At 40.7% G+C, this 25,285-nt stretch overlaps 2 protein-coding genes across 2 annotated transcripts; one reads left to right on the top strand and one right to left on the bottom strand.

Annotated features, from left to right (window-relative positions):
- Nucleotides 1–519: 519 nt before the first annotated feature.
- Nucleotides 520–5,300, top strand: LOC124141070 (transcription initiation factor TFIID subunit 8-like). The gene is made up of 6 exons (XM_046508964.2): nucleotides 520–763; nucleotides 2,230–2,328; nucleotides 2,513–2,575; nucleotides 3,054–3,178; nucleotides 3,466–3,613; nucleotides 3,993–5,300. Exons 1-6 carry the CDS (start codon nucleotides 625–627, stop codon nucleotides 4,265–4,267), a joined length of 849 nt encoding a protein of 282 aa, XP_046364920.1. The 5' UTR covers nucleotides 520–624; the 3' UTR covers nucleotides 4,268–5,300.
- LOC124141069 (ATP-dependent RNA helicase DDX51-like) lies at nucleotides 4,893–25,158 on the bottom strand. Its single transcript, XM_046508963.2, has 16 exons — nucleotides 24,943–25,158; nucleotides 19,113–19,713; nucleotides 18,561–18,711; nucleotides 17,922–18,067; nucleotides 16,696–16,812; nucleotides 16,103–16,164; nucleotides 14,946–15,054; nucleotides 14,169–14,308; nucleotides 12,941–12,962; nucleotides 11,918–12,080; nucleotides 11,509–11,585; nucleotides 8,884–8,999; nucleotides 8,474–8,590; nucleotides 7,792–7,957; nucleotides 6,852–6,986; nucleotides 4,893–6,231 (listed from the first exon to the last, which is right to left on the bottom strand). Exons 1-16 carry the CDS (start codon nucleotides 24,963–24,965, stop codon nucleotides 6,199–6,201), a joined length of 2,178 nt encoding a protein of 725 aa, XP_046364919.2. The 5' UTR covers nucleotides 24,966–25,158; the 3' UTR covers nucleotides 4,893–6,198.
- Nucleotides 25,159–25,285: the final 127 nt, after the last annotated feature.

Raw genomic sequence — 25,285 nt, 5'->3', positions numbered from 1 at the left:
CGCTGATTGCAAATGTAGATAAGGTCTTCAGTTTCAAGTTATGTTATGTTTTTCTTTCAGTTTGGTATGGAGTTTCCTCGGGTTTCGCGTTGTTAGCAATGTGAGCAATGCGATTCGTGCTTTGGGAGACTTTTCATCAGTTTTCCGGAATCGGCAGAGTGTCGACGGAGAGCTTTGTGCCAAGGTACTGATTTCTGTAGACTGATATAGCACAGTTCTTTTTACACAGTCTGGTGTGCTCGAACCATCACATAGAAATAAGTGCGGAAGAGACGATGTACAGCTCTGTCGTTTCATCGATAAGCTAGATCATGGTAGATCTATGTGAAATTGTTACTGATAATTCAAAGTAAATATGTTTTAAGGATTTTTGTTGTTGTGAAGACAACACACGGGGATTCGAACAAATGTAAGGATGAGGGCCCCAAGCGGAGAGCCGCGATGGGATCTGACAGTCACGGCACTCTTGTGACGAAGCTATGGATTTAGAGTTACCTCCCTCCGAGGTACTGCCTGCAGGTGGCGTTGAGAACTGTAATGGCGGCTTTGGGGTTTGATCTCAGGATTCAACCATCTTAATTTGTCCCTTTCTTTCGTACAACAATTATATTTGTTCATTTCAAGATGGCATTGGAAGTTGACACTCATGCAAGCTCGCGGCGAAAAGCAGTTAAGGTTGCTGTCGCTGCGCTTTCTTACGAAGTTGGATTTGGAGAAGCTGAAGACATGGCTGTAGAAACTCTCCGAGAGATGTTACAGAGTTGTACGTCTTTTTATATACGTCAAAATGACAGTTTACGGGGGGCATCTATATGGCATTATGTGGCGGCCTATGGCTGATTCTTCCCTGACCTCACGTGTCTCTTGAAGTCATCAGAGCCGCTATTAAATATGTTCGCCACTGTTTTCATTCAAGGATCCAATCGCTAAGGATTGAGTTGGGAGTAACCTTCGCTATCCGTAACACAACTCATACTGCACGTGCAAATATTTATTTTTCTATACAAAATCTTGAGATATATCTATTTTTTTTATGATTCTATTGGGTAGCGAACATAATCTCACCAACTCCTATTAACTATCCCGACGGTTAGTTAGGCACCCTTTGCCGAAATAGCCCCCCTTTACCATTGTTTACTATCCTGAGGGTCAGTCACACCAGGACCACTGCATTTAACTTGGCGTACGTTTTTGGTTTTCATTTAGTACATTAAGTAGGATGGAACACGCATATGCCTGGTTGAAGCTAAGCAAACGAGACTACATGCTCGATCAGAAATAGTTCATGCTTGTTTACCAAGTGATCAGCGCCTTTTTGTTTACTTTGATGCACATACTCAGTTGCTATTTCTCAGTGAAACTCAAAACTTGATAAATAATGTACAGATTTTCATCAAATTATATCAGATTAATTTGTACCGAGAGATAGTTAACCCGTACTATAACTCACAACTAACGCAAGGGGTGCCCAACCCTAAAGATTGTGAGGGGGTGTTTGATCAGAGTGTACCAAACCCTAATGATTGTAAAGTAATGCTTGTATGGAGAGGGGATAGAGATGGGCGTTACCTACCTTAGCTCTAATACAACTAACTCTAAGGATTGAAGAGGCAGGTCAATGAAGCAAGAGCCACAGCCGGCATCCTGCGCCATTTAGCGCTATAAGCTACACCCAGTAAACTGCAGTTTTGCCAGCACCCCTTTACTATTCTCTTTGCAGAGTTGCATCGCTTTGGCATGCCTGAAACCTATGGTTATTGGTTCAAATCCTGGTTTGTCTGGTTTCTAGCTTTGTCAATTGTGCTTGTGCCATACCCATACTCGTGGGTTTCACCAAAGGGATAAATGTCTGTGACCTGCATCACTTCGGGATTACCTCCCACATCAAGTTGACATGCCGTGATATTACTGGAGTACTGTTTACCCCCGGCGTTTAACCCAACTCACTAACTTTACTAACGTCAAACAATCACCCCTTTCCAATCCTTGGGGGTAAGTTGTGAATTAAGGTGGATTATTGGCTAAAATAGACCCCCAGCAACCTATGCTAAGAGGTGACTCAATGGATGGGGTGACTTCGGCATTGATTGGAGGACCCTTACCTTATGACCAGTAACTTTCAATAGGGACTGAATGGTGTCTACATTGATTGATTTGCAATGTCAGTGATGTGTGTATTTTCCTGATTATCACGATTATATTAACACATCTATTTTTTTAAAAACAAAGTTTTGACAGAGGTTGGGCGCAGTGCAAGAGCATACACCGAACTGGCTGGGAGAACGGAGTCAATGCTCAGTGATGTTGTCATGGCCCTGGTTGACATGGGTAATTGTCTTTTCTTGGATGGATTGATATGGTTTGTCTGTTAACTGTGAAACTGAGTCTTAAGTATATATATTACCTTGATTTCAATTTATGTACTACTATTATCTATTTGGATATACATGATAGATTATAATGATTTCTGTTTATCATAATCAGATTTAAGATTGCTTTATTCTGTGTTCAGGTGTAAAAGTAGATGCAATTCCTGCCCATGCCAAGAGGTACAACAAATCCATCTTCATTCCACGTAAGTTATTTTCATAATCAAATTCCTATTAGAGTTTCCAGTAGAGGCGCAGGTGGCCCGGTCATCAAAGGCGATGCAAATCATTGTGCAGGGTTTCATCCGTTGGGCGGCTAGAATCATATGCTCATGGATTTATATTCTAGATTCAACAATATTATGATTCATGGTATATTGTTTCCTTACCCTTGATCATGGGTTTCACCAAAGTGGTAATCATCTAAGACCTGCATCACTTAGCGTTATCCTCCTAAATCAAGCAGGACTAGAACTAAACTCAAAAGTTTTACTAGCCCAGGTAAATATAAATTGGCCTTGTAATGTTAAAACAATGGTGAAATTGGGAAATTTGTACTAGCCCACAGGAATTTGCGCTGGCCCTGGGCTAAAGGGCTAGTGTTAATTTCTAACCCTGGAAATACTGGTTAAAGAAGTGTTAAACCAAACAGATTCACCCTTTGTTACTGATTTGTCCTTTCAGCAACACCAAGCACCCCTAGTCCTACACTACCCACTCTGCAGACTGGAGACAAGAAGGCACACCCCTCACACATACCAGACTTTCTGCCGCCCTTTCCGGATCCACATACATACATTAGAACTTTGGTAAAGACTGGAATGTGTTTTATGTCTTGTATTACAGAATATATGTGAAACCTAGGTGTGTATACCATGTATACCGGAACTGGAAATCCATAAAAAAATATGATGCTTTTCTGATTTTTTTCTCCACTTTAAATTTTTTATTTAAGGATCTGCAGAATCAGTAAACTGAATTGTGTGAAATATTTCGTTTTAGTTTCCTATCATTCATGGTTCCTGCAAAGTAAATCTCCTATTTCATATTCGAGAATGACTATAAACAACAAAAAATGCATGTTCTTTTGTTCTAGACACACAAACAGCCAAGCAATGAATACCAGTTGATCCGAGAGAAAGCAGCATCCCAGAAAAGAGATGTGGAGAGAGCGCTCACTCGCTTTATTGCCAAGACAGGAGAGACGCAGAGTTTATTTTCAGATGATATGGCAGCCTACCCATGTAAGTCTCCCATCCAGCCTGCCTGGCGTTAGTATAGGGAGGTCCTTGCCTCTTGATCATGTGGAGAGATTGCTGCTGTCTCAATCAAGAAACACCTTAAATTTGTATCTATTAAGACAAGGGTTATGACAATGACACCTGAACTTTCATGCTTCATTTCCAACACTGCTATTATGTCAGTCTTCAGTTTAGTCTGTTTGTCCGGAAGAGTAAGTCCCTGTTCACTCTGTTCCTTGTTTAATATCCATAGTTGATGTTTTCTAAGTAACCGTATTAAGTTTTGTATTTTGTAGATCTGCCAATAACGACTTATATAAAAGGAATGTTTTAATGATACTAAACAGTTGGGATTAAGACGATTCCTGTGTCTGTATTCTAGTGATTGCAGTGAAACCTTCCCCCCGTGCATATCTTAATGCTCTCCTCCCTAAGGATCAGGATTTGGATGCTCAGGAGCCAGTGGAGACACAACAAGCTGTGTCTAAACGCCAGAGAGAGGCTCGAGATGGTCAGTCTGGGTCTGACGCACAGACAGACACACCTGTAGAATCCACATCCTTCTCTCAGCTACTCTCACAAGATTCGGTTGACTCTGATACCATAGACAATCCATACCTTCGTCCAGTCAAATTTCCAAAGAAGAGGCGACGGTGATCTCAAAGTAGAAAGATCATGCTCAATGTCAAGATGTGAGAATAGAGGCTGGGTCACAGATTCTAGACTTCAGTGACTTCAGTGACTTCAGCAAGGTCAAGGACAGATTGGAGGATGGTTCACAAGATTCTTGATATCTTTTACCCAGATGAAATCATTTTGTTTTGAAGGTCTTGAATGTTAGTGGTTCTGCAACTCTGAGACACTGTTATCAGTTTTCCTGTTTGGCGCAAATGCTACTGTTTAGTGTTACATGTGAAGAAAATGACTCAGGGGGAAAACTTTTGATAAAATATTTGAGGTAAGCTGTGTTTCACTACCAATCAGCTCGACAGGGGCAAGTAACCAAGCACCCCAGACACCTGCTTGTGGTGCACATTATGATGGCTGAAAAAGGCCATCTGGGGCCAACACTTTGTCAGGCATCTGCATTACACTACAGATCAGTCCTTGTGTGTGTGCATTCATCCTGACACCTTGGTCACCTTGGATGATAATCAACATGATCACTGGCTGCTAGGGTGGCACAGGTGGCCCTGTCGTCTTAAGACGATGCAATTTGCTGTGTAGAGTTCATCTCTTTGGCATGCCAGAAACCTATGATTGTCGGTTCTGATTATGTTTCTGTGTCCATGGGTTTCACCAAACTGGTAAAGGTACTTCTCCTAGGTAAGGGTGAGTTATGTCTCATATTGAAAAAACAAATCACAAAATTTAATATGAAACAAAATACTGAAATATTATATATCTAATCAAGTAGGTTTCAAACACAACAAAAACATTATATTGCAAGCTATACCTTTTAATATTTATATGCAAATTGTTATGTACAAACGAAACAAGATATTTACATCAAATGTAGAAAACGATTTCGTACTTTGCATTTGTATAATGAGAGATGAAGGTTTATAATACAAACTCATTGTATTATGTACTACAGATTGAAATGCAGAGATGAAACTATATGAAGCTGCCATTTTAAATACAATCATGACAACCAATGTTTGTATGAACATAAAGACATGTTTTATAAGACTGTTTTTTGTTGAGTGTTTAGACTGACATTTCTGTCTTGGATGTGAACTTCCTTTTGTTTTAAGGGCAGAGATGTCTTCAGTTTTATACAATGGAGAGGAGATACATATCAATCCACCCGTGGTTAATGGTGTGCGCAGCCGACATGATATAAGCTCATCTAAGTCTCTCTGATCAGCAATTCCATTCCACTTACCGTAAGAAAGGTAGACAAATGGGAGGGCAGTGTTAAGTATCAGGACGCCTTAGTGAAACATGTTGAGGCAGTCCAATTAAGGAATTCAGTTTTATTTCCTACACCATTGTTCACTGAACTTTCAACTGCTTACAATTGAGTTGCCTATCCTTCAGGTTCTACTGGTAATCCAGGATAAGTTGAACCACCTCACAAAATGTATTGGAGATAAGTAGGCTGTGCACAGAATTTGGGCAAACATATTTGCTTTGTTGCAGGTAGGGAGGGTCTACGCATGTTGTGCACTTGCAAGTTATGACAGTGACATTGACTATGTTGGTCACAAGACAATTAAGAGGTCAGTGTCACAACTTGTTAGCCAAGACAGCACACTAACATATCCATCGAAATACTTGTTGCGGACCACCTGCTACCCCTTTCTTTACAATGGTATGCGCCAGCCGACATAATACAGTCATACAGGGTTAATTGTCAGATCACAACCCAACTTATCCTGGCATATCAGTAATTAGTAGTAAATATTTTTAAACATATGGTCTATCATGATGATGGTCTGATGTTTTTTGTGAAGACATTTAGTTTAGGTCCACATACTACTGTTAAACTATGTTCATGTCATGTGATTTATGTTATCAGTACATCATACTGTCATGACTGTGGCACAGGAAACTTGTCACCATTGATTTATTCTCAGTCTTGCTCAGCCTTTCTGTTTCTTCTTTCTTTTCTCTTCCTGAAATTAAAAACAAGGATGTTTATAATTGTGACACCACATCAAGTACATCAAATTAAGGATGCAAGTTGTAAAGTCAATACATCATCAACATTGATAAAAATGAGTGATGTTTCCGTGAGTTCACATTTCCCAATCAGTATAATGCATCTATATTATATCGTCTTTTCACTACTGAAGACCATTCTGCAAATATAACCCTTCAGTTATACAATACTTGATGCTCTCTCTTAGGATCATCAACTCTACTTAATGAGTGAGTGAGTGAGTATGGTTTTACGCTGCTTTTAGAACTATTCCAGCAATATCACGGCAGGGGACACCAGAAATGGGCTTCATACATTGTACCCATGTTAGGAATCGAACCCGGGTCTTCGACGTGACGAGCGCTACCTGACCGCCTACTGTCTACTGTCTTAATGAAGTGAGGTCAATGGTGAAATTTGAGTAAAACCATGTCGAACATGAAATGCCAAGAACAAATAAACATAATCCAGTTTACAGTCAAGAAAAGAAGTCCAGATTCTCTTTATGTTTCTCAATGCATCAGACCAACCTAACACTCCACCATTAAATACCTTACCATCAGTGAGAAAGCAGTCATAAAGCATCATTCCTACCATAAGAAGTTGTGGCAGTTGCTTCAACGCCACCTGGAATTGTGGAACCAGGGGTGATAATGCCTCTTTGTCTATCTCCATCTCCTTGATGCTGGTCTTTCCTGCTTCCTGCACCATCTTTTTGAAGTGATACACCTGCAGGCACACATCAGTGAGTGAGTGAGTTAAAATTTAACGTCACATCGGCAATATTTGAGGCATATCGTGACGAGAAGTTACACATTAATAATACATATATTTAGACTTTATAAAAACGAAGGACAGCACAATAACTAGAATAACACAGATTTTATTTAAACCTAGTTGAGGAACATTAAGAAGCAGAAAGAATGAGTTCACAACACAATATATAAATGGGCTAGTGATCGCCAGTAACTAAAGGGAGATCACCATACAGGGACCACAGGGACTTACAGGTTACACATCAGGCTTTTGTCAGACCATACAAAAACATGCAGCCAAAGGTTTCTTATTGCTCATGGCTAGATATACATCTTTTATTGGTTTCCATCATCTCAAAGTATGAAATTTGCTAAAGGGGCTCTAATCTACCCAGCTGTCTAACACTGCCAGCTAGGGTTCACTAGCTGCTGTGTGTCGATTTGCTCGCTAACTCAACTAAGTGTGACAAGGGACTGGGCTACCGTCTGTGAGGACAGCGTAAATAAAAGTTGAGGCAATATCCATGATATCTATACGCATTTCTAAACATTGATTGGGTACCCGTGATCTATGAAGATTTTGATATTACGAGCCTTTTCATTTGTAGGAGTGTATAGGTTACAGTCAATGTGTAAAATGTGATTCACTTATTTTGACAATTTATAAAATGTCTAAATATTTCAGTCATTTTACAAACTGACTGAAAAATCTAAAGACTAAAGCTACCCTTGCATCCTCAGTAGTGGTACATCCCTATTAAGCATCTAAGACCCCTTACCTCCTTATTCTCCAGGAAGGTCAAGGCTGTTCCCACTTTGCCGGCCCGAGCTGTCCGACCAACACGGTGGATGTATGTCTTGATGTGGGTCGTGGTGTCGTATGAGATGACATACTTGACATTCTCTACATCCATACCACGAGCCATCGCATCGGAGCAGATTAGTCTAAATGACACAAACAGTCTCATGTTGGAGATGGTCTTAGCATGTGTACGGTTTAATGCAGCTTCCTAGTGAGATGGACAAGACTGTTTTAGATTTGTTTTAGAACCAATCAGCTTGGGCTGGTACAATACACAAAATCAGGACACAATAAATAAATTGCAAGTGATACTTGATTGGCTAACCAAGCAATTTCTTTTGTGTTTCCATAAACTGAAAAATTTAGGCAATGCCCACTAACATACTTCTGTTTCCTGATTGGCTGATTATAGAATAGTAAAAACAGTTTGAACACTTGATGCACCGAAATTTAGTGCACAGCCACAACTTTGGTAACTTAACAAACCAACAGATATGTAACATATACTTTTGTATTGATAGGTTAACTGACGACAGTTGTATAGAAACTTGATGTACCATGATGCATCAATGGAAAGTTGTTTGAAGTATACTGGTATACAAAGTATACAGTGATCAAGTCCTGTGTATCTACACATCATGGTAGTGATGATGACTTACAGGTCCACCTTGTTGGCGGAGAAGTCATTGATCATCCTGTTCCTCTTGTTGGCAGAGAGACTGGAGGAGTATTCCTGTACCCGCACACCGCCAAACTCCTTCACCAGCAGGTACAACCTGATACACACAGCATAATCATTGCACTACCAGTTTAACCAGTTTTGGGACAAGCATAAGTATTTGGGTCCCTAATAACTTTTGACATTTGAAGTTGGGTATTTTTCTGATCAAATAAAATAGAGAGCAATCGTGCAAAGTAAATTATATTTGTTCTTAGTGTATTTTCTGATTGTGGCTCTTGGCGCCAGTCTTGTCAGTCAAAAACCTTGTTGCCTGATAAATACATTAAACAACTGCAGCCAAATTACTTGAGCTGTAGTTACAGTTGTTGAAGTTCCTATATGGCTTACCTGTGTGTGGCTTCCCGGGAGTTGGTGAAGCAGAGCACATGGCGGAACTTGAGCTGGTGTAGGAAGTGGAGGATGACAAGAGGCTTCTCTGCCCCTGACACACGCAGGTAATACTCCTGTAAACACAAGGTCAAGGTCAGCAGAAACCCAGGACTAACCCATCAACCCCGGATAACCCAGCAACCCAGGACTAACCCATCAACCCAGGATAACCCATCAACCCAGGACTACCCCAACAACCCAGGACTAACCTATGAACCCAGGATTACCCCAACAACCCAGGACTAACCCATGAACCCAGGACTAACCTATGAACCCAGGATTTCCCCAACAACCCAGGACTAACCCATCAACCCCGGATAACCCAGCAACCCAGGACTAACCCATGAACCCAGGATAACCCATGAACCCAGGATAACCCAGCAACCCAGGACTACCCCAACAACCCAGGACTAACCCTTCAACCCAGGACTAGCCCATGAACCCAGGACTTACCCAGGGCTAACCCATCAACCCAGGCTAACCCATCAACCCCGGATAACCCATCAACCCAGGACTAACCCATCAACCCAGGACTAACCTATGAACCCAGGATTACCCCAACAACCCAGGACTAACCCATCAACCCCGCATAACCCAGCAACCCAGGACTAACCCATCAACCCAGGATAACCCAGCAACCCAGGACTACCCCAACAACCCAGGACTAACCCTTCAACCCAGGACTAGCCCATGAACCCAGGACTTACCCAGGGCTAACCCATCAACCCAGGATAACCCATCAACCCAGGATAACCCATCAACCCAGGACTAACCCATCAACCCAGGACTAACTCAACAACCCAGGACTATCCCATCAACCCAGGACTAACCTATGAACCCAGGACTAACTCAACAACCCAGGACTAACCCATCAACCCAGGACTAACTCAACAACCCAGGACTATCCCATCAACCCAGGACTAACCTATCAACCCAGGATTACCCCAACAACCCAGGACTAACCCAACAACCCAGGACTAACCCATCAACCCAGGACTAACCCAACAACCCAACAACCCAGGACTAACCCATCAACCCAGGACTACCCCATCAACCCAGGACTAACCCAGCAACCCAGGACTAACCCAGCAACCCAGGACTAACCAATCAACCCTGGACTAACCCAGCAACCCCGGACTAACCCATCAACCCAGGATAACCCATCAACCCAGGATAACCCATCAACCCAGGACTACCCCAACAACCCAGGACTAACCCTTCAACCCAGGACTAACCCAGCAACCCAGGACTACCCCAACAACCCAGGACTAACCCAACAACCCAGGACTAACCCATCAACCCCGGACTAACCCAACAACCAAGAACTAAACCATCAACCCAGGACTAACCCATGAACCCAGGACTACCCCAACAACCCAGGACTAACCCAACAACCCAGGACTAACCCATCAACCCAGGACTAACCCATCAACCCAGGATAACCCAGCAACCCAGGATAACCCAGCAACCCAGGACTACCCCAACAACCCAGGACTACCCCTTCAACCCAGGACTAACCCATGAACCCAGGACTACCCCAACAACCCAGGACTAACCCAACAACCCAGGGCTAACCCATCAACCCCGGACTGACCCAACAACCAAGAACTAAACCATGAACCCAGGACTAACCCATGAACCCAGGACTACCCCAACAACCCAGGACTACCCTATCAACCCAGGACTAACCAAGCAACCCAGGGCTAACCCATCAACCCCGGATAACCCATCAACCCCAGACTAACCCAACAACCAAGAACTAAACCATCAACCCAGGACTAACCCATGAACCCAGGACTACCCCAACAACCCAGGACTACCCCATCAACCCAGGACTAACCCAGCAACCCCGGATAACCCATCAACCCAGGACTAACCCAGGACTAACCCATCAACCCAGGAGTAACCCAACAACCCAGGAGTAACCCATCAACCCAGGACTAACCCATCAACCCCGGATAACCCATCAACCCCGGATAACCCATCAACCCAGGACTAACCAATCAACCCAGGACTAACCCAGGACTAACCCATCAACCCAGGACTAACCCAACAACCAAGGAGTAACCCAACAACCCAGGAGTAACCCATCAACCCAGGACTAACCCATCAACCCCGGATAACCCATCAACCCCGGATAACCCATCAACCCAGGACTAACCCATCAACCCAGGACTAACCCAGGACTAACCCATCAACCCAGGACTAACCCAACAACCAAGGAGTAACCCAACAACCCAGGAGTAACCCATCAACCGAAGATTAACCCATGAACCCAGGACTAACCCAATAACCCAGGACTAACCCATCAACCAAGGACTAACCCATGAACCCAGGACTAGCCCATCAGCCCAGGACTAACCCATCAGCCCAGGACTATCTTCTGCAACACTGCCTCAAGGTGTGTACATCAACCAGAACAGCCCACCAGCCCAGTACTACTAATGTGGGCTTCACCAATAGATTCAAATGGGTGCTCAGTCCTTTGCATGATGTGAAATGAAATTTTAGTATAAAGATTGTGACAAAGTCCACTTGACTTTAATCCATATGTTCAGACACCAGTGTGTATAACAATCTTACTGTCAATCCCATGGGTGTGGTGAACTTGCCAATAAACTCTCCTCTGGGGGCTGCCATGTCTGAGGTCTCGTTCTCATCTATTGAAACAAAAGTATTGGAGATTCTGTATGTGATGTATTGCATACCAGGGAAAATAAATTGATCCAAAGATGAATTCTCACGAAAGACTATACCTTATCAATGTAACTGGGTTAAGATTTTGAATGTTTCATCACAAAATAATAATAATAATAATAAAAAAAAACTTCAGACAGATCAGAAAATTTCGTTTTAAAAACATGTATGGTCTTCTTATTGATGCACTGCACATACGGTATACATGATATATACCTTGTACAGTATAAGTATAAATTAAAACCTCAGACCAAAGATAGTCATTCCTGACCTGCTATCTGTTACTTACACCTACCTCTATCCTGTTCTCCACCCCCTGTAAGAGCTCGACCAACCCTCTTCTCCTCATCCAGTGTCACCTTGACAACAGAGGTAAACAATCGAGGCTGGAACAGTTTTAAGTGTTGCAGCTTCTCCGGGTTTTGGGACAACGTCGCGGAAAACAACAACTTCTGCAGCTGGAATATCAACAACAGAGGACGTTTAACAAGAGGGACGTGAAAATCCATGGTAGAATAGGTCTTCAGCAACCCATGCTTACCATAAAAAGCGACTATGCTTGTTGTAAAAGGTGGCTAACGGGATTGGGTGGTCAGGTTCGCTGACTTGGTTGATACTTGTCATCCTATCCCAATTGCATTGATTGATGCTTATGATGTCAATCACTGGATTGTCTGGTCCAGACTCGATTATTTTACAGACCGCCGTCATATAGCTGGAATATTGCTGAGTGCGGCGTTAAACAACAAACAAACAAACAAACTTGTCATCTGTGACAAACTGAGTCATTTTAAATTAAGGTTACTGATATCCAGTAATTCATGTAGTTGTATTTGTTATAGTTTGTACCTCATATGGGCCTGCCTTGTTCTGGAGCTTTTAATCAAATTTGCTAGATCAGCTACCGTAATTAGCCTAACCTTTGATCCACTTTAGCTATCTAAAGTTCGTTTGTTTGTTTGTTGTTTTACGCCGCACTCAGCAATATTCCAGCTATATGATGGCGGTCTGTAAATAATCGAGTCTGGACCAGACAATCCAGTGATTGACATCATGAGCATCAATCCGCGCAATTGGGATCAATGACATGTATCAACCAAGTCAGCAGCTATCTAAAGAGCAACCACTGCAGTTTGTAGAATCAGCATGATCATGGAGAACATAACAGGTGCAGTTTTTTCCTGATTGATCAAACTATGATTAAAATGGTTCTGTGCGCACCACAGTAACATATAAGATAAAAATTACGTAGATGAATATAATAAATATAACAGCTTCTGACAAAATGTAGAAACTGGCACTGCTGTCGTGTACTTACAGGAATCTGCAGTCTTGAACAACTGAAAAGAGATCAAAACAAAATAATTAATTCAACTTATTGATACTCCATGGTCAGAGTGAGTGACTGAATAGGGACACCACTGCAGAACTAGAAATTAATCATGTCATTGTTAAAGTCAGGTCACAAGCATATAAAAATGAGGGCCTACTGTGTCCTGGCCCTTGTTCTATGAAGCAATCTAGCTCTAAGGATATCGCAACTCCCATACTTCAACATAGGCTTGCGATCATTGTAACGCTAAGATCGCTTTGTGGAACAGTGCCCTGGACGTTGTTCCCTAAAGTGATCTTACCACTTTAACATAGTGTTTGAAGTTAAAAATATTGTCAGGCTTCCATTAAGACCCGCAGAATTTAATAGCTGCAGACCCTGACTAAACACTTCAGGCCCTCATTTAAAAAAAGGCAGCTTATTGTTACAAAGAAATGGACACATAAACTTCCTGCAGGCCATAAGGAACAATACACAATTCAAATTACAGGCCTGATACAAGATCAACCTGCCACGGGCCTACGAGCAGGCGCATATTTCGAACACTGGTTATAGCACTAATACTGCTGATGAACACAAAGCCAGTCGAATGTGCCATCATGAGTGAATAAGGTGAGGTGAGGTGAGGTGAGGTGAGGTGAGGTGAGGTGAAATGGGGTTTAACGTCGCGTCCAAGATTATTGCACTTAAATAGTGACGTGCATGCACGTGTGTGTGTGTGTGTGGCTGCTTGTACTAGTCCGGACTGATGCCAATTTATAGTGCAAGCTCACTGAGATACCATGCCGCAGTTTAACATGAATACCCCACTCAGACAAAGTATACTGACTCTGAGCCGACCAGTCCTTGTTTTAGCCCCTTAATGCAGAGTGCCAGACAGGGTAACAACAAGTACCATCTTTTAACGTCTTTTTGTATGACACGTTTGGGGATCGAACCCCCGGACCTTCCGGTCTCTGGGCGGACGCTCTACCATTAGACCACGGAGGCGGTCAATATACTGCTGATGAACACAATATTAGTTGAATGTGCCATCATGAGTGAATAAGGAGACACCACCTGTACACTGTGTTTTGTTCAGTGAATTACTACATGAGTTGACTATTTCCTACAAGTGTTTTCAAGATTAACATGAAACTAAACCCGTTACCCACATACTTAATAACATACTACACCATAGTATTAACTTTGATAATCATCTTGAAGTCCTTACTTTGCAACTGTCAGAGGTCCTGGGATTTCCCTGGAGCTAGAGCCTTGTTGACAGCCATCTTGGTGGTAGACAGCACCCTCTAGTATGCTTAACCAGTCCTGCTTTATTTCGTCCATCATTCGGTCAGCCTCATCTATAACCTATAATCAGGATAATACATGTGACAAGTTTTAAAAAGTGACAAAAAAAACCCCATTATTTTTATTACTATTGTTATCTACTAGTATTAATGTTCATTCACAAGCACGATAAAGCCACATCTGTTTTTCTAGCTAACCAAAAGCATGATGATGCTCCACAGTCTGGTGCCATGTTCCAGTCTTCGTCTATATATTGTAATTAGTGACGTGTGAAACTGAGACATTGCGTCTGTGCAGTTGTTACTAGGGTATTGACTGGGATATATCAGCATGGTTGATCAAAATTATGAAACTTGCTTTAACAGATAAAGACAAAGGTGTTTGAGTATCCTGAATCTAATCTTCTATGATTGGCAAATACCAGTAGTTGACCCAAGCCCCCTTTCGGGTAACTTTTAGAGCCTGTTTTGCAACCACTACCGGTAACTCCCCTGATAATGGTCCAAAAGCTCTGGAAATAGTGATAGGTCAAACTGTACCTTACCTAAGACAGGCTTATGTACTTACAAATATTAGGTAGCTATATTTGTCGGAATTGACCTACATTTTGGCTATTCTGCCGTGAAAACAATACTTTTGGGAACACACTTTACAGCCAAGGCTTGTTTGCAACTTAGGATTCATAAGTCCAACCTACCAAAAATCTCAGCTGAGAAAGATCAAAGCCTTCTGTGTTTGTGATGTGGTCCACAAGTCGTCCTGGTGTTGCCACGACGATATCCACTAAGCTTATGTGACCACGCAATCTGCATAGACATTTGGTGGAAAGTTATGAAATTGCAAGACATAGTACACAGAAAGAATATTTATGGAATAATTAACTACCTAATTTCACAACTAGTAAATGGCTAAATTACAATCAAGACGTTGCCTACATAGTTTCCTTTTTTATGTGCAGAAATTCATATCAGAAAAGTCAAGGCAACACCACACTGAACACATATTGAAGTTAATCAATCTGGCAAACATGCCCTGCTTCAAATCATTTTTAAAATTTGGGTTGTGGGAGTGGGTTGAATGTTGTGCCACTTTTGGCATTATTCAAGTCATACCAAGAGGGACACTTCAATGGGCTTCACACATTGTACCCAGGATTGGAATCAAACTTGGGTCTTCAGCATGAGGAGGGGAGCTTTAACTAACAGGCTACCCCACCACCCCATATTACTAAGTGAACTTATCACTGACTACTGGTATAAGTTGCATATCATAGGTGAATTCAGAGGGGACCCACCCCCTTTGAAAACCATATGCAGTATGTTGTAGGAAGTAAAATTATCTGAGAGAGGATATTTTGGACCTGTCCCTTTTAAAAATGCTGGATCCACTCTTGCATATTAGCAAGATTGGTTGGTTGGTTGGTTTTATGCCGCACTCAGCAATATTACAGCTATATGACGGTGGTCTGTAAATAATCAAGTCGGGACCAGACAATCAAGTGATTGATATCGTGAGCATCGATCCACGCAAATGGGATACGACGACATGCATCAACCAAGTCAGCGATCCTGACCACCCGATCCCGTTAGTTGCCTCTTACGACAAACATAGTCGCCTTTTACGGTAAGCATGGGATGCTGAAGACCTATTCTACACCGGATCTTCACGGGTCGCATATCAGCAAGAGGTAAACATGGTAAAATTCTTGAATACACAGAATATGAAGGTTCATACCAGTTGTTCAATTACAAATACAACTTATATTTTACAACTGTGAGCATGTTTGGAGTATGTTATGATGACACTAGAGGAGGGTGCTAACAATGTTAGCATTCACCGGCTCATTGTACTTACTTTTTCATGACAAGAGTCTGTTGTTCACTGACAAGAGTCTTCTGACCAACAGCTAGCCCCACCTGTCACAAACACTAGTGTTGTCATTACAACACTCAATTGGATAGATTCTGAGTGCTCAAAGGCTACATTTGTAGATGGTTCATGGTCATAAGCATATTTGATTGTACTATATAATATATTTGCCAATAAAGATAAAAACAATAGAAGATATATGGTTTGTCATCAATAGTCATGTCTCAAGCCTGTGTATGTGCTAAAAGATCCATTAACACACAGCTACTGTCATTATCAGCATGATCAAGTAATGAAGTATTTGAAACAGTACCGGGGTAATATCTACACTCCATCACTTTCACTGAATGCATTCATGGTAGGAAATGCAAGAACACCATTTTTCAAAATGACTTCATATTTTCATCATCTACTCAATAATATGTTTCATTTAATGACTATCAACAACAAGAATCCTTTAGACTTTTGGGGATATCCCTCTATGTTTTCTGCATTCCATTCCACTCTTGGCCAACACTTGTCCACCAGCACTGAAGTCGCCCCAGTGTAACCACAGCTGACATCTAGGTTCCCCCTACCTTGAGCTCTGTGCCATGGACATAGGCCAGGAACACCTTGTAGACCTGGACAGCCAGATCCTTCACCGGCAGCACCACCACAGCCCGTACTCTGCGGACCACTCTTGGTTTCAGGGCCTTCAATAAAGTTAGGGGTGTCACTGATTGGAACTTTTAGTATTGATATATTGACTCAAAAGTATCAATGATATATCAATTTTTAACAAAATTAGTTGTTCTATCTATAGATATCTATAGATAAAACTTTCCTATCTAGATCTGCCATTAGTGAACTTATTGTTAAATATGACCTAGACTTATCCTTTAAATGTTTAAAATTTAATTTCCTGCCTTTTTATTGTCCATTTTAACCATGGTATTCTTAAAAAATGTAAGTGTTTCTGTGGCAATGAATTATTAATTTAGTATTGATATTCATAAATATGTATCAATAAAGTATCAACATTAAAAACGTATTGAAACTTTGATATACCAGTTCTACTGATTACCAGTAACACTGCAGTTCCAGTTCAATCATACTTGCACACAGTTTTATCAAAATACATATTTATAGATGTGCTGTACAATTATAGTTTGTGTGTTTTGTTCTTTAATGTATGCCTCACTCAACAATATTCCGGCTATATGACAAAGGGAGTCTGGAGGAGACATTATGAGCAATGTCTCATTTCGTCAGGGTACGAACTAAGTCAGCAAAGTTGATCACAACATCCATTTGGTGCCTCTTATGACAGACAGACATAGGGTGTAATAATATATTGTTATACTTTCAGCAACTCTGTGTGAATCCCAATTCAGCATACCTCCCAAGTGACTCATATTTGTCTTGAGACACTATTAAAATGAGGAGGTCACTGAGATCAGGCTGTGTGACTCAGCAGAGATTGTTTGTCATCATACCCTGATGACTTAAGACGTTGATTATGCTATCAATCACTGGTTTCACTTGCCCAGGCAGCTGTAATGTAACTGTAAGAATGCTGGCCACAAGATACATTAAATGAAAAAAAAGTGCTAGCCAGAGGGTATAAAAGACTCAGATAATTGTTGGTCTGGAGAAATATTACTAAAAAAACCCTGCAGCTTATTGTGACAAATAAATCAACAGATAAATTTTCTGCAGGCCGAAAGGACCCATACAAATTTGAAACTGCAGGCCCAACACAGTATCTACCTGCCATGGGCCTATGGGCAAGCGCATTTTGAACTCTGAACAAAACACCTACCTGCACAATGGGGAGTACAAAAGCCAGTGTCTTCCCGCTTCCTGTTGGTGCTGACACACAAATGTCATTAGGTCGATATCCACCTGACCCAACCAGCCAGCCATGCTTGATGACCTTGAGGACTTGAGGAATGACCTGCATCTGCACTGAGTGAACAGAACAACTTTAAGTTTTTTTAGTTTTCTGATGGACTGATGTTGCAAATATTGAGAGATTTTATCAGTGTTCAACATGTGTTCAATACTTTCTTGAGAAATATAGAATGTGGGACACCAGGGTAGGTGGGCCACCTGTGATCCTATCATGCCTATAGAATCTGAATCAGTACATAGTACATGACATACGTCATCCAATTTGGTACTACTGATTATTTAGCAAAAATAAAGTAAACTGGAGAGTTAAAAAAATAAATACAAAAGTCCTGTCAGCCTTGGCTGCCAGATGTTTCACATTTTATGACTGAGGAAAACATGAACATGACAAAAAATCGATTCATGCTGGACCTCGAAATGATTGAAAGACATTTCCATCAGTGCTGCACACTCTCAAATTGTTTAAAAATCAAACTTTAGATTTAAGAATGCATATACATGTATGTGAATACAGAATAATAGAAGTTGTTTTTGTTTTTTTGATTACCTGGGAAGAAATGGGATATTTTGTTCTCAGCAAGCCTCTCCACCAGGAGTGGATCTAAGCCAACCATCTCGTTGATAGGAAGACGTTTGTGTCTCAAGTCTGCACTGATGACATCGGGACTAGCCAGCCAATCAGGCAATACTCGCAGTACCTGCAACCATGGTAACCAATATGTTATGTGTGGTAAAACCTGTGTGATCTGCTTGGAACATTACCTTCAATATCTTACACCATCTGTGTGGCCAAACACGATATATGCTTAGTATTCAATACATGTTTAAGTGAAACAGGAAATAGCAGTCAGTGCTAAAACCTTTGAGTCTGCCAGCCGAAAAGGGTTCTTAGAAGCATTTTCAGTAGATCTTAGTGTTGTTAGATAAAGCTGTATATGCTACTTATTTCTAAGTCAGTTTTATGCTTACTACCAATCTACATAGAAACAAAATATGTGTACAATGCCTAGACCTAGACTAAAAATAGGAAAACAGCCTAGTTCTTCTTTATATCAATGACCTGTGAAATATAAAACAAAAAAAACAAAAATGAACTAACTTGCTCTTTCTCTTTCTTCTTGAAATCTCCAAGTACAGTGAATCCTCCAATTTCCTGCCCTCCTTCCCCCAATGTCACCATGGTAACAGGATCAGCTTCCATCTTGTCTTGCTCCTCATCTTCTCCATCTGTAGCCGCTGCCTCCTCCTCAACTGTAGTCTTATCCTTATTTGTTTCACCCTCTAGATTACTCACTGACACATCAGAATCACTACCCTTCTCTTCCTTACTCGATCTTTTCCTTTTCTTTTTGTGTTTCCTTGTTATGTGTAGCTTGTCATCATTGTCATCATCTGATAATTCTTTACTTTTCTTCTTTTTCTTTTTATGTTTTGATGTTGAGTCTGTTTCATCAAGAATATCATGCTCAGAATGATCCGTATCTTTATCCCTTTTCTTCTTCTTCTTTTTTTTCACCACATCGTCTTCTTGTTGTGTTTCACTATCTCTGTGTTTCCGTTTTCCCTTAGCACTGACATTGTCATCCTCTAATGCTTTATTCCGCTGTCTTGCCTCTGCCTGTGCCTGGAGTCGGGCTAGAATGTCCTGGGCTTTGTCTGTTGTTTCATGTTCTTCTTCATCACCTTCATCTCCCATGAACCTGAAACATTCAGTGACGGTATCAGACAAAAGTTAAATCATAATATTAGCGACAATGTGAAGCCATGATTACATGATTTTGACCTCACGAAAAGTAAACAGGGTGGTATCGGGGTTGGGGGAAAGATTACAGTAGATATCACAATAATTACAGAGAAATGAGACAGGCATGTGTCAGTATGGTATTGTCTGAGATATAAGGTCTTCAATAGCTATTCTTCAAGTGTTTTACTGTGACAGGTGATAACTTGAGTTTTTTTTATTTTCAGGAATTGTCAAGTATTGTCTGATATAATTTCAAAAATGGACATGAATAGTATGTATCATAGATAATCTATGACCTTTTTTATGTCCCAGGAAAGTATTAAAAGGTGTGTGTGTGTGTGTGTGTGTGTGTGTGTGTGTGTGTGTGTGTGTGTGTGTTCTGTTAGTACAATAAATGCAGGTCTCTCATAAGTTCAATTAGATATATTTACAGATAGGGCCGTTAAGCTGAGACAAAAATATATTCAAACTCTTTGCCAAAGTCACCATGTCACGTTTTACCAGTTCCACATGTCTGTCATAAGAGCTGACCAATGTGGATCGAGTTATTTTAATTTGTCACCTGACTGATTATCATGATTATATGTCATCATACCTCATGCTATCTTGTTTGTTTGTTGTTTACCACCACACTCAGCAATATTCCAGCAATATGATGGCGGTCTGTTAAAAATCGTGTCTGGACCAGCTAATCCAGTGACTGATATCATGAGCATCGATCCATGCAATTGGGATATATGATGACATGCATCAACCAAGTCAGCAAGTCTGACAACCCGATCCCGTTAGTTGCCTCTTATGACAAACATGGATTGCTGAAGACAAATCCTAACCCAGATCTTCATTAGGGGTCGGACAATACACCAACTGTGCGATCCGATACGTATCACGATACCTTACTCAGGATTCGATATGTATCACGATACTTGCATGTGCTTTTAGCTGTGGTGTCACTGTGTAAGCCATCTTTTTCAAGTGTGAAGTATGGCACAACAAATGAAAATATGTATGCTTGCACTACTGATAAGTATTTAGTGGAACAGTTATTAAAGCAAACATTTAAGGTCAGAATCAGTATTTTTTACTCAGTGTATGACTGTGATCGATACTTTTGTATCGAGAAGTACAAAATCGCGATCCACTGATACATCGGTGTATCGTCCCTCCACTAATCTTCATGGATGATCATGACTGGTTACAGACTGTTTAGATTCAGGTTAAATTTTGTGGAGTGTGATGTGAAACAACATTTACTTTCTGCCCCACATTAGCAGCTTTAAGCCCAATATTACCTCTCACTTACTACCATCTTTGGCTCATATGGTTGTTGTCCACAAAAGATCATACTGGTTCATACTACAATGTTTTATGTATACCTAGCTGCAGTTACTGCATCCGCTCATGCTTTCCTCATATAACAACCAGGAATGTGAGCAGGTTTCCCCCAAAAAGTGGAATATTTTAAACATTTGATTGCATTTTAAGCAATATTGTGCAGTTTGGACAATATTCACACCAAGAAATGTAACAACTCAATGGCAAAAGTCAACAAGTATTTGTCACAGAGTGACGAAATATCCCCCGCCATATACACCATAGTACCAAATATGAAGACAATCCAGCGATTAGTTCTTGAGATATTGTGGCAACACCGTTTTCCATCTCCAAAAACAGATTTGCCTGCTGTGACCTTGAAAATGGGGTCAAGGTCACCAAATCTGACAGGTGTATGCGGTGTCTGTATATACACTATAGTTCCAAATATGAAGACAATCCAGCGATTAGTTCTTGAGATATCGCGGCAACACCGTTTTCTAACTCCAAAAGCAGATTTGCCTGCTGTGACTTTGAAAATGGGGTCAAGGTCACCAAAACCGACTGGTGTCTGCGGTGTCTGTATATACACCATAGTTCCAAATATGAAGACAATCGAGAGGTTTAGTTCTTGAGATATCGCGGCAACACCGTTTTCCAACTCTAAAAGCAGATTTGCCTGCTGTGACCTTGAAAATGGGATCAAGGTCACCAAAACCGACTGGTGTCTGCGGAGTCTGTATATACACTATAGTTCCAAATATGAAGACAATCCAGTGTTTAGTTCTTGAGATATCGCGGCAACACCGTTTTCCAACTCCAAAAGCAGATTTGCCTGCTGTGACCTTGAAAATGGGGTCAAGGTCACCAAAACCGACTGGTGTCTGCGGTGTCTGTATATACACCATAGTTCCAAATATGAAGACAATCCAGTGTTTAGTTCTTGAGATATCGCGGCAACACCGTTTTCCAACTCTAAAAGCAGATTTGTCTGCTGTGACCTTGAAAATGGGATCAAGGTCACCAAAACCGACTGGTGTCTGCGGAGTCTGTATATACACCATAGTTCCAAATATGAAGACAATCCAGTGTTTAGTTCTTGAGATATCGCGGCAACAAACAGGTGGGACGTACGGACGGACGGACGGACGGACGGACGGACGGACGGTCGTGAATACTATATCCCCCGCTTCGCGCTTTCGCGCGGCGGGGGATAATTAGTCAAATAAACAATGATGGCAGATGCAGTAAATTTTTAAAGTTAAATCAGGCATAGCTTCCACCCACCCCCCGGGTCTGGGAGCAGTACTGCCATAAACTTCAGCCCCCATCCCCAGACACAAGGACAACAGTTCTTTTTCTGTTTAATCAAGTGAAATTTTAATTAGGACTCCGGATAAAAAACAAAAACCTGGAAAAAAGATGGCACCTCCTCGAAAAAACAAAAATGGTGTTTGTTTTTAATTTGGAATCCTAATTCAAAGTTTGCTTTTGATTTAATAAAGCTTCCATATTTGGAGATAAGTGATTAAACATGTTAAAGAAGAGCATGGTATGTTGATTTAAAAAAGAAAATGTGTGATTGTGTGACGAGGACCAGATGATGGGATATGGTTACCTCAGGTACATGTATATCCAAACCAGGTACATTCTAGTATCCTCATGTACTGTGTTTTTCAAACCCCTGAGAAGTATTTTTGTTTTTGTAATGACGTCTTACCTTTGAGAACAATTATTTCTGTAAACACTTGGATGGTCAAATGACCAAGTCTTGTTAATTTTAGAGCAATAATGCCTCACCAAAGCAAAACAAGTCGATCAGGCGCCATCTTGTTACTGTCACATGATTTCAGTTCCCTCCGTTACAGTCAAGTTATAAATAGATGCACAACATGAAGAGTCATGTGACATTACCATTATTACAGACACAAAGTTTACAAAAAGCAGCCAGTACATCATCGGTGCCTACAATTGCTCTGATGTAAAATTATCAACAGATCAAGTTTTATTAAAATTACATTTGTGACAAACAAAGTTTTGAGGTATGTTTTCATTAGTTACTGAATATTATACCTCGTGTAGCTTAATTCATAACATAACTTCAGCCACAAGCGGCGAACATTTTGGAGTCTTCAGTCGGCTTTGAAGCATCCAGAGGCGATGTAGGGATATACGATAAGCTACTGAAGGGTTATAGCAAAAACGGCACCTCAGCAAACGGTCACCGAGTGAAAATGGCATCGATTAGCGAAAATGACACCTCACCAAAAGTGAAAACAGTTACTATTGCATGGCGAAAATGGCACTTTATTTTTTTTACCTTGGTATTACAATAAATGAAATTAAACTAGTCACATGATCACTTGCAAACTCAAATAATTGTGAAATGTTAAACGCCTTTAAGACAAGTTTACGTTAGAAATTAGCTTTAACTTCAATTTACTCAGAAACTCTGATTGGGAAAATAACTAAAATTGTTGTAAAAACCATACATGCTTTGAAGTTTTAAGTACCTTTACTCAAATTAACTCAATGTCAAGCTAAAACTGGGAAAATGTCAAGAAATGACTACAGGTATACTATATACGTGTATTTAATGTTTTAGCTTGACAGTGAGTTAATTTGAGTAAAGGTAATCATGGTAATTAAAAGTTCAAACTTCTAATGTAAACTTATTTTAAATTTCACAATTATTTGTATTTGCAAGTGACCATTTTTGCCAGAGAAATCGTTAACGTTTTAGCCTGTACTCTGGAATTACTGGGGAATAAAGTAGACACAATTTATGGTTAACAACTTCTGAAATACTGTAAAGGTGATGTTTTGGTATAGATCCTTATACCTTTGTCAAGCAAAACTGAATGAGGAACATTGTACAGAATCAAAGAGAACAAAACCTCAACCATCAAATTAGACAGTTAATCAGCCATCTAGGACCATATGAGCATCTACCCCAAATCACAACATCAACTGGGAAAACGTTCAAATCCTCTCCAAACTTCACTAAAAGAAAACCAACAGAAGCAGTCTACATTCGCAGCCACAAGCCACCAATCAACAGAGATCAAGGCTATTTCCGCCTAGCTACTATGAACTAATTAAGCAATAATCACCACACCTATGTGAATTAAACAAATTGGCTTCATATGTCTCATTGGGTTCCACCTATGTGTTCTCTGTCCATCATGTTGTGACAGCATTATCCTTCTGTTGTCATAACCTACTCATATTATCCCACTCAAGTATACCATTGTAGTTACTGTTAACCCTTCACCTACTATATATATTCTGAACAAACATCCTTCATTGTCCTTATTCAGTCTTGCTTGACAATGGTATAAGGATATAAGAATCTATACTGAATATTAAAGCAGTTGTTATCCATAATTTGTGTCTACTTTGTCATCTGGCAACTTCGAAGTAATGCCTATCAAAAAATGGAACTGGGGTAATGCCCCCCCCCCCCCCCCCCCCAAAAAAAAATAATAATTTGTAATCGTTTAAAACAAGGCTACCTCTGCATGAAATTAGAAGCAGTCTATCGACTCGTGCCTGTGCGTGATTTTGTGGAAACCGGAGACTAGCCGAGAGCCGTGAAGATGCCCAAACAGTCAAGACAGGGTCGAGCTGTGAGAGTGTGTCATGTCTTGATTGTTGGACCCCTCGCGGCTCGCGGCTCTACTGAGTAGTACTGTAGATTGTGGATGCATGTATGTTCTGTGAATGACAGCAGGCGACTTATTAACTACACTGTCATACCAAGGCAGAAAATCGAAACATATAAAATGTGTGTACAGTTCGCCATATGAATGAACTCATAAGTTCAGTTGTAAATAAAACTGTAAAATATCGGGAAACTATGTAATCTTACCTGCTGACAGCGAAGAGAGACATGGTGTTGTCTTCTTGTTTCAAAATGCCTCGGGAAAATAGTATAATTTCACTCAAAACTCAATAACATGGTTTGTAACGTGGGTATTTGTCGTCTGCTCGTTATCAGTTTCCAAAATTCCGCATGCCCTCATGGGCGCAGACATCTTGCATGACGTATTGTGGGAATCTGTCGTCCAATCATATTTCGACAAATAGCCTGGGAAGATCTAAAACTAAAAGAAGTCTTTGAAATGCGAAAAATATTGTTATTACTTTATTCTTTAATCAACAAATATAATAACTTGTCATTACAAACACTATAGGTGATAAGAAAGTTGAAA

Source organism: Haliotis rufescens, unplaced genomic scaffold, assembly GCF_023055435.1.
Source record: "Haliotis rufescens isolate VD_foot unplaced genomic scaffold, xgHalRufe1.0.p SCAF_6, whole genome shotgun sequence".
NCBI classification, from domain to species: domain Eukaryota; kingdom Metazoa; phylum Mollusca; class Gastropoda; order Lepetellida; family Haliotidae; genus Haliotis; species Haliotis rufescens.
Note: the sequence above shows the minus strand (reverse complement) of the source record. Positions and strands in the feature narration are given on the sequence as shown.

Bases quoted from the DNA above. Each gene is read 5' to 3' on its own strand.
- LOC124141070 (XM_046508964.2), top strand. From the start codon at position 625: ATGGCATTGGAAGTTGACACTCATGCAAGCTCGCGGCGAAAAGCAGTT. The intron at 2,576-3,053 runs GTAAGTTATTTT...TTGTCCTTTCAG, and splicing joins CAAATCCATCTTCATTCCAC to CAACACCAAGCACCCCTAGT. The intron at 3,179-3,465 runs GTAAAGACTGGA...CTTTTGTTCTAG, and splicing joins ATACATACATTAGAACTTTG to ACACACAAACAGCCAAGCAA.
- LOC124141069 (XM_046508963.2), bottom strand. From the start codon at position 24,965: ATGTCTCTCTTCGCTGTCAGCAG. The intron at 12,963-14,168 runs GTAAGGACTTCA...ATCTCTTTTCAG, and splicing joins GGACCTCTGACAGTTGCAAA to TTGTTCAAGACTGCAGATTC. The intron at 7,958-8,473 runs GTAAGTCATCAT...TGTGTCATTTAG, and splicing joins TCCGCCAACAAGGTGGACCT to ACTAATCTGCTCCGATGCGA.